Source organism: Nothobranchius furzeri, chromosome 16 (genome assembly GCF_043380555.1).
Source record: "Nothobranchius furzeri strain GRZ-AD chromosome 16, NfurGRZ-RIMD1, whole genome shotgun sequence".
Classification (NCBI taxonomy): domain Eukaryota; kingdom Metazoa; phylum Chordata; class Actinopteri; order Cyprinodontiformes; family Nothobranchiidae; genus Nothobranchius; species Nothobranchius furzeri.
The window spans coordinates 39698905-39714489 of NC_091756.1; the positions used below are offsets into that span (position 1 = coordinate 39698905).

At 39.7% G+C, this 15585-nt stretch overlaps 1 protein-coding gene across 5 annotated transcripts in view; it reads right to left on the reverse strand.

Annotated features, from left to right (window-relative positions):
* Positions 1–15585, reverse strand: part of vti1a (vesicle transport through interaction with t-SNAREs 1A) — a 141095-nt gene that overhangs the window by 83488 nt on the left and 42022 nt on the right. For all 5 annotated transcript variants that reach the window (XM_054749757.2, XM_015962599.3, XM_015962598.3 and 2 more), the window contains one exon: positions 8444–8528. In XM_054749757.2, coding sequence (XP_054605732.1) covers positions 8444–8528 — 85 coding nt within the window. The remainder of the gene's footprint in view (positions 1–8443; positions 8529–15585) is intronic.

Consider the following 15585-nt stretch of genomic DNA (forward strand, 5'->3'; position numbering starts at 1 on the left):
TTTTGGTCTGAATTTCAAGTCGCGTGAATAAAATATGAATTTGGGCATATTTGTAACTTAAATTGTGATGGAGTGTCCCAAAGCAGCGTACGCTCACATGCACATGCACGTGCGCACGCACACACACACACACGCACACACACACACACACACACACACACACACACACACACAAACAGGACACAGAGCACTCCTAAGGTTACCCCCCAGGACAAAGCTTCACCATCCCACTGACTGGCAGATGGGACAACCAGCTGACATCTCGGACCGGCTCTGTTTCATGTTCCTTGGGTGTCTTAAACGGATGGGCACCCTGTCAGATGGGCACAGAACGGCCAAGGATGCTCCTTTGACAGAGGAAGGGAGGTGGGCTTCTAGGGGTTACCACTGAGCCACAGAGGGGCAAGGACAGACGGAGATGGCTAATGCGCTGCGCTGTGTTTGTACAGTGTAATTGTGCGTCTAACAGGGTGGTGGGCTCTGTGAATGTTGACAGAAGATGCAGATTTATTCATAATGAGCTAAAGACAGCATTTAGAACTATATGGCTCTCTAACCCAGGATCAAATAGCTGCCTCAAGGCTAGAGCCAACACTCATTGCTGCAGGAATTGTGATCAGTTATGGTTTTCTAGATGCACAACATGAACTGGTTGGGTCTAAATGTGGGATACCTGCTTATTGTAAAATAAGCTACGTAGTTTGCTGACTCAAGGCTACGAGGTCTTTTCTGGGAGGGAAAAGAGAAGTGGATTTAATGAACATATACCCAGATGGGGAAGGTTTAATGTTGTTTATGAATTGATTGACAAATGTGTTTATTATAATTAAAACTTACACAGTCGTAAACACAGAATATTTTTAAGAGATTAACAACAGCCAATAGGAATGCTCTGTTAAAAATTATTTCAAAAAACAATTTTACAGTTTAATATAAAAAAATGAAAGTTTACTTAGCATATATCAATTGTTCATATTCCAGATTTAATACATAAAAATAAATCCCATAAAGGATGCTTTTAATTTATTATATAATGAATCATTTGCAACAAGCTAGTTAAGAATAAAACCAGCAGACAGTTCTCTTTGGCTTTCTGCTTACTTCTGCCAAAGCTCTCCAAATATTTTATCACTAAAGCGTGTGAGGGTTTGTTTTTGTGTGTGTGTTTTGTTTGTTTATGTCTGTGAAAACACAGTTCAGTCTTGTGCCATTTAGGTCAGAAAAATATGAAATAATCCTGTTGTGAAAAAGTTTAAGACTTCTGGTGTCTGACATTACCAGGAAAACATATTTGTTCCTGTCAAGTTTTATATTAGTCAAAAGAAATACATTTTCTCATCAAATCTACCATCTGCAGAAAAATAGGCAAATTCATTTGAATACAAAATAAAAGTTATTCATTCAAATAAAAGAATGTTGCCTGTTGTGGCTTATAAAAAACATTCAATACAAATGAACAAAATCTGAATAATGAAAGAAAACTACAGGATGTTGATTGTTTAAAGCTTGATTTTTTTAAAATGCTGCTAAATATGAATTAGAAATGACTCAAAAACTGCTGTAAACAACAATACAAAAGCACTGTAGAGTCATAACTTCCTCTTTTATTTCCACATAAGGAAATAGTGACTTTATGAACACTTGACATGTAAAATGGGATTTCATATATATATATATATATATATATATATATATATATATATATATATATATATATACACATACATACACATACACATATTCATATATATATATATATATATATATATATATATATGCACATGTATGGATTGTTATTGGGTAGAAAGGTGGCACAATTTTCAACCACTTGCACTCCTTTATTTATTTAATATCGAGTTCTTCCTTCCTGTTTTTAATATTTCAGCGCCTCAGATGTAGCGGCTCTTTAAAGCGCCCATGGGGGCTGCGAGTCCTTGCTTTTGTCTCCCATTTCCTTCTGAAACGGTTTTTCTTTAACCCTATGCGGCTCTTCACTGTTGTCTTGGCTCTCCCTCCCCTCCGTCGCTCTTTCTGTTTTCTCTTTCTCCGTCTCCCCCTCTCTCCCTCAGTTTTCTCTCCGTGTCAGACAGAGGTCAATGCTGCACTTTTGTCTCCAGCATGCACCAAGGCAGGGGGGATCTTTTTTAGTTACTGTGACCTAAAAATAGTGGAGGGAGAGGGAAAAAATCCGATTGGAGGTTGGGACGAAGGTGTCCTTAAGATATAAAATTGAACCACCATCTAGCAACTGGAGAGTGTTTTGTATCTAGAGATAAGATCAATAAATGGTTTTGATTAAGTTTGCTTTATAATATAGACCTCATTACAGAATGAGATCATTTTAAAGGTTTCAAGGTCACTGTGTGTTGTTGAAGCAACAAACAAACAGCAACTCTATCTGTAGCAATGAGTGAGGTGGATTTAAGTTATTGTTATGACAGGAAGTCTTGGATTTTTGCAGCTCTGCAGCTTTAAGAGCTATTTTAAATGTTTGCATGTGGGATTAAAATTAGTTTGAACCTTAAAATCCATTCCAATGTTTAGATCGTATTAGCAGAAACTAGATTTATTTATTCCCATCAACATGGAAAACCTAATATTTGTGTCAACAATGTCGTCTCATGTTTTACTAAGTTCACTGAGACGCCTAGTTAGATTATTACCTCCTCCAAGAGCCTCATTACGCTGAGAGCCTTGTTGAAACTAATAACTGACTAAAGGTCTAATTATTACATTTTCCCATAATTTTATTAAAGCTATCCATAATACTTTATGGAAACCTCCTTTAAAAACACAAGACAAGCAGTTTAGCAGCAGGTGGACTAAAACTCAACTGAAGCATTTAACACAAAGATGCCACTTAGCTTCCGTCACCTTCAGCCAACATTTAGATGTTTGTGACAACACCTGTCGATCCACAGAGAGGCCCGGACTGCTCGGGGAACAAGTGGGGAACAGGCTCACACTCACAAACACATACTTGAGTTTGTTGGTTCAGCTCTACCATTGAGTGCCTGTATGCTAGCAGGCCATTGTGGACGTAAGGCCTTTTGTCTGAGCAGCCTGAAACTGGTGATTGCACCTTAGCTACCACAGTTCAAGCGTAAACATTGTTTTCATGCCCTTCGATATTCACTGTTGCCAGTGGACCCCCAAAATCCCTGGAACAGCTGAGTCCTAGGGTGTCAAAGATAATGGCGATTTATTGCAATACGAGGCTTTCTCATTCCCCCCCTTCTTCCCAATCGCCCCGCCACCCCTCCTCCTCCCTCAAACAGATTAAAATTAAGCCGTAAACATGTGAGGATGGAATTAACACATTTAGTGAGTCTCCTCTTCCCACATCCCATTTTCGCTCCGGAGCGGCTGATCCCCGCTGCCAAACGTGGGTGCAATTTTAATGACTCGCGACGTTTTTGAAGTCCACATGAAAAAAGCGTCGCTCGCCGTTTGTGGCGGTGCTAGATATGGCTGGGCCACGGCCGGCCATGATTGGGGGGAGACGCACACTGCCGACTCGGACTCCAGGCTCTTCGATAGGATCGGTGTCATTTTCCTCTCCACGATAAGACGCCTTGCTGACAAGGTCCGATTAGGAGAGAAAAAAAATCATTATTGCTACGCCTTTCATCCACCGGGGGTTTACCGATAAACAGCTCACCCACGGCTACATTTTCTGAGAGTGAGGTGTTATGTGTTGAAGCGTATATATATATATATATATATATATATATATATATATATATATATATATATATATATATAAACTACATTTGTCAGTGTTTTAATAATTATTTTCATTTTAAGACGCCATAGAGAAACATTTCCCCCTTTTAAACATGTTTCTAAAAGGGCTCCTTTCTTGTTAGCAGAAAACTCAAGCTGTGAAATATTTAAGTCTTGGCTCTCGACTCCATTAATCAAACAATTATCAAATAACTTCATATTCTTTTTGAACAGAAAACAACACAGTGATTGTATCAGCCTACAAAAAAAGTGATTTACTATGCTGTACCTCAAGGAAATCCACTTTAGCAAATGTCCTATTAAAAAGAGAAATGAAAAAGAGACACTTAAAATATTCAAACTACATTGTAGAACAGAGAGAATAAACTTTAAAAATACAGAAAAAAATCACTCGCATTTAAAAAAAAGGTTTACACTGTCTATTTATTTTACATATTTAAAAACTGAAGGAGAAAAATGCCAGAAATTAATTATACTGCAATACTAGATCAAATGAAGCTTCAAATAAATATTGTCAACCTCATTTAAAATTGTATTGTTTTAAAATGATATATATTTAAAAAAAAATAACACCTAAAATTGTTTATCTTGATAAAAAGCATTTATTTACTAACAATCTAATTACTAGATTTTATTTTTTTCTAAATATGTAAACCAGCAATGAAAAGCTATTTTTTGTTTTCTTAGACAAAGTGTACATTTCAAATATTAAAGAGTAAATTCAAATCTCCACAGAGCTAAAACACAATCCGACTTCAGAAACGTAACTTATTATGTCATTGGTTGAGTGTTTGCTCGTGGTTCGGTGGAGCCACTTTGGTGGCCCGGCACAAAAAAGAACCAGTGGGTCTGATCTTTAGAGGGAACGGGGAGAAAGCGAGCAAGTGGGAGAGAAACAGAAAAAAAGGCACCAAGATGGAAGGGGTGATAGAGTCGGGACAAATGTGTGCTGTGTTACTGGGCCACTCCAGCACCCGTGGACACTCCGCAAGACTCAAAGACACACTTTGCTTCAAAAGGGACTCATGAAGATTTTTTTTTCTTAATGTTTACAAAAACATATTTATTTATTGCCATTTTCTCATTCATCTATTTAAATCTCGTTGTCCGGGCACCCCTTGCTTTGCTGCTAAAATCCTGTTGGTAAAGCTGCCATGTTGGCGCTCCCCCCTCGTCTTTTAATACCACCGCAGCTGAAAATCAAACTGCTCTAAAACAAGCCGATGTAGCCTTTAATATAGACATCACATCATCACAGAGTCCTCATGCATCTGCCTAGGTGGCAACCGCAGGGCTGATAGCGTCACTTAGCTCTCACTTTTTAGGTAAATTCAGTGACTTATAATTAAAGATTTACAGACTTTAGAAAATAAGAATGTAGTAAAAGAAGAAGAAAATCTAAAGGACCATGGCCAACAATGTTTAATCAGATTATCTCTATTTTAATAAAGTTGTGTGAACTTTGAGCTAAACTCAGGCCCCTGGGGGCCAAAAACACTCGTTGCTTATCTAAAACAAACTCAATTCCTAATGATAGGTTAACGGTTTCTAAACACCAAAACTGGGACGAAATTTGCTCTTGCTATCAAAAATATTTTAAAAATTTAAAGGGAGAGCTTGTGGTTCCCTCAGCTTTAGTTTTTATTTTAACCAACTAAGGTTTGTAATATTATCATGCAAAACAGAGACAAATTTAAAGTCAATTCATATTTGATAGCATACTGACAGTAAAATTGGAAAAATTGTAGAATTAGGCTTACTTAAAATCAAAACTAGTGTCAAATGTGCAGTATTTACAGGTCTTGTTGATGACTATAATGATTTGGTTTGCTGTGTCTTGTATCGCCCGCCCATCAATCCTCAACTCCCCCTTCTACGATGAATAATTAGAGGTAAAAAGAAGGTAGAATGGCTAATCTTTGCAGCTTAGATGTCTTATCTGACAAGCTGTTTCTATTTCTAAACAACCAATCATAAATGATTCAAAATCTTTTCATGCCTGGAGTGAAGGGCTAAAATTTGGCACGTCTTTGATTAAACATCAGTCAACACATTTGACAAGCTGATACATTTGGGCATTTGAGAAGCTCTTGACTGAAATGTCTTTAAATGTGGTAACTGTGTGCCCTCCCCCTTTACTTGCTGCCCCCTTTAACTGGGCTATCCCTCATGTCTGCTTGTTGCAGCGCCTGGGCTTTTGAGGCTGTGCTCTTCACTAATAAACTTCTATATTTTATTTATGAGACAAACAGAAAACCCTGGTTCTTGAGGGTGTGTGTGTTAAATAGCTCTACATGTCCAAAAAGTCTCCTCGATATCCCTCTGAGAGCTCTCACTGCTTTTGGCAAGCCTTTGTTTTCATCCGAACACACTGAAGATAGTGAGATTGGAGCAAAAGAAAAAAAAAGTTAATAGATCTGAGGAAAAAAAAAAAAGAAAAAGAAAAAACACCACCGTGTCAAGATTCATCTTTTCTTAGAACCGAATCCTTTCTCTTTTTGCCTTAAATGTGACCTAGAAGCATCCTGGCTTTTTTCTCTCTGGTCATTAAAAACTATATTGTTTGAAGGGAAAAGGGGGATAAGAAAAGAGTTTCTATGCCATTTCTTTGTTCAGGATCATTGTCTTTGAAATAAAATGTCCTCCAGTTCCACTTCCCATTGGTCAAATGCGGTTCTTAAGGGTTACTGTGTCATTGTGGATGAGGAATGCAACTTTGAATTAATGCAAAAATAACAATGTTAAACAGCTCCATGTAAAAAGCACAGCTTAGATGTTAGAGGGGAGCTGAGATCTGTGGCAAGAAAAGTATTTACAGTATGCGACTCAGGAGTGTCTAACTGGAGGATGGCTTAATGTTTTAATTGTTCTTGTTTAAAAGTCGTCCATGGCATTACATGTCATGAGAAAATACAAACCTTAGCGCTAAATGTGGCCAAATAATTTCTCATTGCATGGCTTATTTGGGATTTTCTTTCCTTATTACATTTTTTTAAGTGGAAGAGATGAGAACAACACATAGAAACTTTGTTGGGAGATAAAGATGCAAAAACTGGTAATAACAAAAACAGCATCTCCTGTAATAAATTGTAATGTTAATAGAGGTCTAAGAAGAAGTGAAGTTAAATTTAAAGAGAACGGTGGTTTTATAATCCTAGTTTTTTGTGCATGTGTCAAATTTTTTTAAACAGGCGTAAAAAAAATCTGGTAAACACATATTTTCTGTGTATCCAAGTTCCTCGTGCAGATATGTTCTCTATTTGACCTGATGATGCTTCCATCCCAGGTTGTGCATCTGAGCGGAGTGCTGATATCGACAGCAGAGTAAAAGGAAAGGGGGTCATGGATTAAAGACGCAGGGTGAAGATTCTCCACAAAACCACAAACACACCCCACAGCTGGTGTGGGCCAAGCCAAGTGTGTGGGACCAAGACAGGATAAACGAGCATTGTTCTTACCTAGCCTCACATAGTGTGAGTACGACAGCCACCAGTGACACAGGGTCAAGGGGCATGTGGCCAACAACAGCAGGAGAAACTGCTGGGCCCAGTGGGTCCTGAACAATGTGAAGCTAGGGCCAAATTTTTCATCAACAAGCAAGCTGTGAGGCAAATGATCAAAACAAGCTGTAGCGAGGGAAGTTGCTGGCTAGGAGTAAAAAAAAAAAATGCTCGCTGTCGCAGAATTTGACGCCGTCGAGAAACTGGAATAATGTCAGAATCAACTGAGGCTTTTGAATCAACATTTTTAAGCAGAGAACGCAGATTGTATTTATGAATTTGCAAATGCAAGTCACAGAGAACATCAAAAGCCGGTGGTCCGCTTGCGAACCTTACTTGACTTGAATTATTAAATCTGTCGATGTCGCACACACCAGCCACCCCGCGATTATAGTGTAAATCGACAAAGTTTTTCAAAACTACAACGAAAGCCACAGAAAGCTGGTTGATACTTCAAGAATGAGCTTTGATATATCTCTGAGGAATACACTGTGCCTCAATAATGTGGTGGCTGTCAGGAAGGAAGACAGGAAGAGGAAAAAATACATATACCAACTGGTTAAATCTATTTAGGATCCCAATGAGATTTTTTTTTTCTTATTTTAAGATTAAAACCATCCACGATAATGAGGGGGAAAATAGTTTGTGTGTGTTTTTAGATACAGAAAGTGGTGTTTCTATTTTCTTTCTTCTCCACTCCTGAATTAAGAACTTCAGGAGGAAACGCTGACTTTGTTTATTTTCATAAAACACCCACCCCAACCCAATGTGCATGCATTGCACCCTAATAAAAAAAAAAAAAAAAGAAAGCCCAACACATGTGCATACATAACACACGGCTATATGGATGCTTGAATTTTCTTTAGGAGCAGAGCCTGGAGAAGCAGCGCCCGATCTGCTGCCTGTACACTTCTCCCTCTCCCTCCCTGCTTCATCTTTGATGTGCTTCCGAAAATGCCATCAGGCGTCAAGGAAAGACTCTTTTTTTTTAACAGTCCCACCCCACCCCACCCCTCCCCACACACACACTCCTAACCCTCCAAATGTACACACACACTCTGAGCAAAAACACACACATCCACCCACCTCACACATGAGCAAGACAATTTGCTGTTGCTCACTCATCCTTGCTACTATCTTGAACCCCCCACCTACACCTCCCCACTCCTGCTTCCAATCCATAACAGAACACATACCAGTCTCCACCGCTATCTGGTAGCCGGCCTCAAGTCTCCGTGATGACCTTTCCAGCTTCTCTGTGTTGTCCAACAGATGTGCTCTCTGCAATAAACAGAGGAAGAGAAGAGAAAAAAATAAACAACGTTGGAGAAACAAACAGAAAATAAAAATTGATTGAGAGAGCTGGGACCCATTTTAAAGAAACACATCAACACGGTCACCTAAACAGACAGACCACATCCACAGTGACAACATAATTCAACCAGCTTGGCAATAACCTTCATGGATGACAATGTCACATATGCTGATGGAATATCAAGCAAAAGCAGGTTGAGGCTGAAAATGAAGAATCGTCTTGGACATGAAACGACTAAGTACTTTGTTGTATTACCACATTGTTTTGCTACTTTTTGCATTCCGTAAACAGAGAACAACTAAAGAATTAAACAAATAGGAGAATAAAATTAAAATCTAAAGAGCTTTTTCATTAAAAACAAAATCATGTTCTAATAAAGAGTGAAATCTCTTCTTTAAATCAACATTCTTTTAAAGCAGTACAGCCATGTATTACAACGCATTTGATGATATTATAATGATGTGTAAAAGCAAATAAAGTTACATGAAATGCCTTTTCTGCCATTGGTTTGAATAAATTAGTTGATCACAACAGCAACTCATGATGCATAAGTTAGAGTTTACCCTCTAAGCGTTCTAACAATTTTAATAAATATAATTTCAACATCATTTCAAAGTATTTGGTGAAAACAATGCATCACAAAATCAACACGTTTCACAATTTTTTTTAAATTAATCTTCCTTTTTTGTTGTTTTTGCCTGCCAGGCTTGCAAAGGTTTTAAGTGTGTGGAAACTCAGCAGCAGTTTATACAAAGTAAATCACTGGATTTAATTTGGCCTGTTGGTGTTAATTATTACCAACCAAACAAAACAGAAAGTGAGAAAATAGGTTCACTGAAGTGCACAGGTTTAGCTCAGAAATGGGCACTTCTGTGACTGAAACAATTAATGAAAATGAAATGTATCTAGAGACAGCTTTAAAGTGGTTCACATATGTCCTTAAAGTTATGTTGTGATAAAGAAATATTAAATATGTTCCACAGCTTTGAAGAACTACTGTGGAACACGTTGTTTATAAGACATTTATTCAGAATCATGACTCCTGGAAGTTTCTTTTTAACAATTATAATTTTTTTTTATTTCGAATGAAAATTTCAAGTAGTTTTCAAACCTGGACAAAACTTTTATTTTAGACACTTCGTTCCCAAACTGCAAATGTAATATTTGCACAACAACCTCAAGCGATGAAAGTTGTTCATGAAAACTTTCAATGAATCTATTTTAATCTGTCTAATCAAAAATGAACTAGGCAGGTTTGGCTTGCTTTTAGCGCCCCCTATTGTTTGTTTGTAGAACCAAAAACAAAACTCTTCCTCACTGTGCGTTCGTCTTTTTAACAACTTCATCTAACAGCTGAAATGTCTCCCCAGCCTTCATGAGTGTCTACAGCAGTGATTCATCACTAAATTAAACAAATCAGCTGTGTTCATGATCTAAAACACGCAGGAAACATGCTAGAACAGGGGTGCCCAATCCTGGTCCTGGAGGGCCGGTATCCAGTAGGTTCTGTGGTTTTTCTGCTCCAACACACTTGATTAACTGGTTGAATCACCTGTGCAGCATCTCATCAGGCTCCGCAGAAGCCTGTTAATCACCTGCTGATTGAAATCAGGTGTGCCGAAACAGAATTGAAACTAAAACATGCTGGATACCGGCCCTCGAGGACCAGGATTGGGCACCCCTGTGCTAGAACCAGGCTGCCCCACTAGGTATGTCAGCTCCATTTTTTCGGAATCCCAACAAAGTTGCTCGCCAGTCTGAAGTTAGGGTTAGGGTTAGAAGTGTAATATTCTGGCCAAAGGGGGCAATAGGGGGTGGCCTTTCATTAACCCTGTAAAGAGTCATTTTAGTGCACACTGGCTCAATAAAATGATATAAAAATAAGAGAAAGTTACTCATTGTAAATGGCCTGTATTGGTATAGCACCTTCTTAGGGTTCAACCCCCCCCCCCCCCCCCCAAGACGCTTCACAACACAATCAGTCATACACCCATTCACGCACACATTCACACACTGGTGAGGATGAGTTATACGATGTAGCCACAGCTGCCCTGGGGCACACTGACAGAGGCAAGGCTGCCGAGCACTGGAGCCACCGGCCCCTCTAACCAACAGCAAGCAAGGTGGGTTAAGTGTCTTGCCCAAGGACACGACAGCAGCATTCTTTGGTCGGAGCCGGGATCAAACTTCCAACCTTCCGATTACTGGACAACCTGCTCTACCTCCTGAGCTACTGCTGCCCCAAAGTATGAAAATAAATTTAAATGAAAAGTAAAGGCGGGTGTTTCGACCAATCCCGTTTGTTATGTGCCATGGATTTCACATATGATGTCCGTAAATTTTAAAGACACATTCTGATGCCAAGAAAGAACTTATTTTCAAACGGGGCAAAATTTATCATGGGTTTTTGTGTGAAAATATGTCCAGGACTATAAATGCACATCACCAAATTGATGTCATTGAAACAGACATGGAGAAAAAAAGGAGGAAAAATGGCTTTAAGTTCAGCGAGCTTTGAATCCTTTGTCCAGGAGTAAAGAACCACCGTAAATCTGGCCATGTGGTAAGTAGCAGCTACACTAGGGGAGAGGAGATTCTGTGGTGATGTCATATATGCGACAGACCAACGTCTGATTTGTAGTTGTAGCATTTATGAATTTTTACAAGCCGGTAAATCTCTAAGTATGTGACAGACATGGTCGAAACACACATCATTCCTGTTCATTTAAATTGAAGTACAACATATGTGTGACCCAGGACGTAAGGCAAAGTGGATTAGAAAATAGCCTTTTAGCCCCATTTACTTGCATTTATTTTTTTTATTTTTCTGGGGGACCCATGAGCCGACCGGAAAGGGAGTAGACTTAGCCCTCCTTTCTACCGGAGCCATCAGCAGCAAGTTACTGCAGCAGCACGTCTTGCTCGCGTATGCTGCTGCTTGGCCCTTCCCACGAGACGCGAAGCAGCAGGGGAGCACCGACAGAGAACGAAGTCACGCGACATTAGCAAAATCACGCGTGACTTTGTCAGTAATGTGATAACTTTTTTTTAAAGTAAATGTAAGGTTATGAAGTTCATTATTTTCAGCTCCACACAGCTGCCCCTGTGCACAGTAACACCCGTGTAGAAAACGCCAAGGTCGGGTGTTCCTCAGACTGTTTACATTCCAGGAGAAGAGCCAGAAGGAGAAGAAGAAGCTTTTCAATAATCAAAGTACTTAATTTGTGATTAAAGCTATTCGAAACAGATGTTGATCAATAATTAATCAAGTGAATGATCTGTGGAATAAAGATGTCATGATTTATGTGTTTAATGAAAACAGGACTATTGCACAGACAGACTGACCCTCATCTCCATAGAAACGCATGACACATTGTTCCAACCAATCAGAGCTTTCGGCTGCCGCAGGAGAATCTGGCTTGTTGACTTAAAGTGTCCAATCCGCTTTACTAAAACTTATCAACAATTCAGAGATATAAAACAAGGCAACGCCATTTTAAGCTCAGTTCCATTTTGACTTCAGTTCTATTCACTGTCATCCTAAAGAAAAGCACAGCCTGGCCAGATGTGTTTTCTTCTTTAAACTAAGAACTGTGAAGTTGGAGATTTTCGCCGTTTAACAACCAGACGACATCCTTTCAAAATAAGAGCACCTGCTGACGCTGCCGATTGGTACCGGGGTCGACCCTTCAGACGGGCTTTGACGTGCTGCGACCGCTGCTTCGACAGCTCCAGTACACATTTCCTGATCTACCTGGGAGGCCCCCACTGGGTACGTACACGGCAAAATAGCGGCTCATGTCATCACTTTATAAGCCTCGTGATATCTAGTCATAACAAAGACTACCAGATTCAATGACGTCAGCCTAAGGAGTCTGAACCAGCCACACACACACACACACACACACGCACCAACACAACATCCTAATCCATTTTCATCCATCACAGAGTTAGTCCTGGTAGATTGTTAAAAATGTATAATTAAGAAATTAAAGATTCTCAAACGATCCCAACTCTCTCTCTTTTCTTGTCTCAAAGTCAATACAGAGTGTTTAAATGAACTCCCTGATGATAAAAACAACCTATTCTTCTGATTATAAAAAGTGATCTACTTACAGTGTATTAAAATACAACTCTAGATAGTTACATCACTCTATTTCATTACATAAAGCAACCGGAAGGCAGTACGTTTCTTTATTCTGAAAATCTCGGGAAGCTTCGCTCTGTTTCCGTGCCCAATTTCCTGTCCTTCCTTCCCCAAAAATGTCGAACTTGACCCGTTTCAGAGGCATAGCACATAGAAAATAGAACCGGCGTGTAACGGCCGCGACACGCTGCTCCTGAGACGCGGCCGGCTCGCGCTGCTGATGGCTCCGGTGGAAAAGGTTCTGTTGACCACAGTGGTTCCTATCAGCAGCTATGACGTGCTGCTGCAGTAACGTACTGCTGACAGCTCCGGTGGAAAGGAGAGGTTAGGCACCCTATACGCATTTTCACTCTCTCATCAACAAAAAAAAAATTAAACCTCAAATAACTAAAATCCATTCTGATTATATTCCACAATTTTTTACTTTTTGTGCTAGCTGAGACCAGTGTAAAAATCTGTTTTCATTAAAAACCCACACTACATAGCGTACTGGATCACAAACATGGAAGAGTTGAATGTTTACTCAAATGATGTTTGTTTTGATGGCCCTTCTTATGCGTCATGTTCACAAACGCATCTGATTGAACACATTTGACACTAAAAAGCAACCTGATGAATGGCAAATTCCCACTGACGAGGTTTGATGCCCATCACATGAGTGAAGGGGACAAGGGAAGAACTGAAATCTCCAGTCTTGGTCGGGCTGTCAAACTGTGTACCAGCTAATCACTCAGAGGAAATGAGAAATGTGGAAAAATGAAGAAGAAAAAAAGCAAACGACATACTTTTCAAAGTTTGACAACAAGAGGGATGGGAAAGGAGCAGGGAGAAGAAAACTCCCTCTGAACTCTTTTCCTTCCCCCTTTTCCGTTTTACTTTGTGTAGCTGACAGATGTCATTTAAAATTGCTGAGATAGTTTTAATAGTTAAAGGGAGGGCAGAAGGAGGATGGAGACATAGAACAGGTGGAGGGATAGGTGAGAAAAATGAGTTTGATGTGGGTGGAAACCAACATAAAGATGGTGAACAGGGTTGAATACAGGGGTTGTTTTGGTGAAAGGTGTGTGGGGGGGCTTTGAGGTTTGGTTACTTGGGTGTGGAAGAGGTAGTGGCACCAACAGGCATGGTGGCAGTGTGCTTATGGGAGAAAATGGATACCAAGCTTGGGCTATAATGAGCCCCAATGGATCAGTTGAAACAGAAGGGACGTATTGACATGCAATGCTTACGCTAATACACCTAGACCATGGCTGCACTGTCTGTGTGTGCCTGGGAGCATGAAGCAGCCAGGGATACTGACAGAGTAGACGCACTCCCCGGGTTCTTCAAAGAGCTGAAGTGATTAGTATGTTATCATTACCATTCGAAACGTGATTTTCCTATTCCCTCTCGGCAAAGGTGACACATCTCGGGGAGACGGCCGGCACACTCGCTGCGATGGAAAGCCACTTCAAAGCTTGCTCCTCCTGAATTTTTCTCCCTCGCTCTCTCTCTCTCTGTGTGTCTTTTCTCTCCCTCGATCTGTCTTCTTTTAGGGCCGGGAGGGGAAAGGAGGGCGAGTGTGAGTGGGTATGGGAGGCGGGAGGGGGTGCTGCAGGGTAGGGGTGGCAATAGCAAAGTGTGTATGTGTGCGTTCATTAGAATAATATGTCCTGAGTTTGACAATGAAAGAACCTGAAGTAAAAGGTGAAAGTTCAACTGCTAAGAATTCAGTAATGGCCTACTGTAATGGTCCTAATAATGAAACAATCCAGTCATGATGACAAGTAGAAAAACAATAAAAAGAAAATGACAGATAAAATGAAGGAATGTATCAAATGTATGCCTTTATAAATAAAAAGACCTAGAAGAACAACTTCAAAACATTCACCTCATCAAGTTTACAGATCAACATAAAATAGGTCCTCTTCTTAAAGAGCAGTAACATCAATATCTAGGTTTTAACTCTAACAATGACTCAGAGCAGGACAACCTAATATTATTCACTAGACACAAGCTCATTGTTAGCATGTAAAGCTATCAATCCTTTACTTAACATACTATCAGACAGATTGTCTTAAAGAGCCTTCAAGCAAATCGTTTATATACAGCATACGATAAATATCGTGCATCTGTGAGAGTACAGGTGTACCCAACCACCACCAGTTATTTCTGCCTATGTGTGCCTTTTCATCTGACACCTACATTTTGAACAAAGATCTTCTTAAGGAACACAAAAGGGGTGTTTTTTGTTGTGCTTTTTTTTTTGCGTCATGAAAAACTCCTCAGTTGTAAGTTATTAACAGGGAGCCCCAGAACAATGCAGCTGTAGCTCAAAAGAAATATATCCGCTCTTCTTTCGTTCTCCTGCCTTTTTTCAATATCAAACACAGGCGGTTAGTATCACCATTTTCCAAAGTTCAGATGATTTCCTTATTATTTCAATAAGGGTGGGAGAGAGTCAAAGTGAATAATGATGACAGCTGTGATTCAGGCTGACTGTGTGATCTTCGGTGCCGTTTGTTTGGGACTTGTAAGACGAGGAATTACAAGTGTCAAACAGCTGTGAATATGGGGTGCTAAATATTTAAACATGTTTTCAGCTGAAGGAAAAGAAAGTGTAGTATTTTTTTTAAGCAAGACCTAAGTGTTCTTAAGCTTTGCCAGCCTTTGAAACAAATGTAGGAAGAGCATTAGAGTAAAAGACAGCAATGGTAGCAAAGACAGGAAATCAAGTCTGATTACACAGACTGGACAATGTGAGAAAGAGTAGACAAGTGAGGTAACTGAAGGTGTTTTACGAGCCTCAGGCTAGGGGAAAATGTACGGGGCTGGAAGGGAAAACAAAAATACAGCTATATTAAAGCAAAAACCTCGATAACATGGCATCTGGGTCA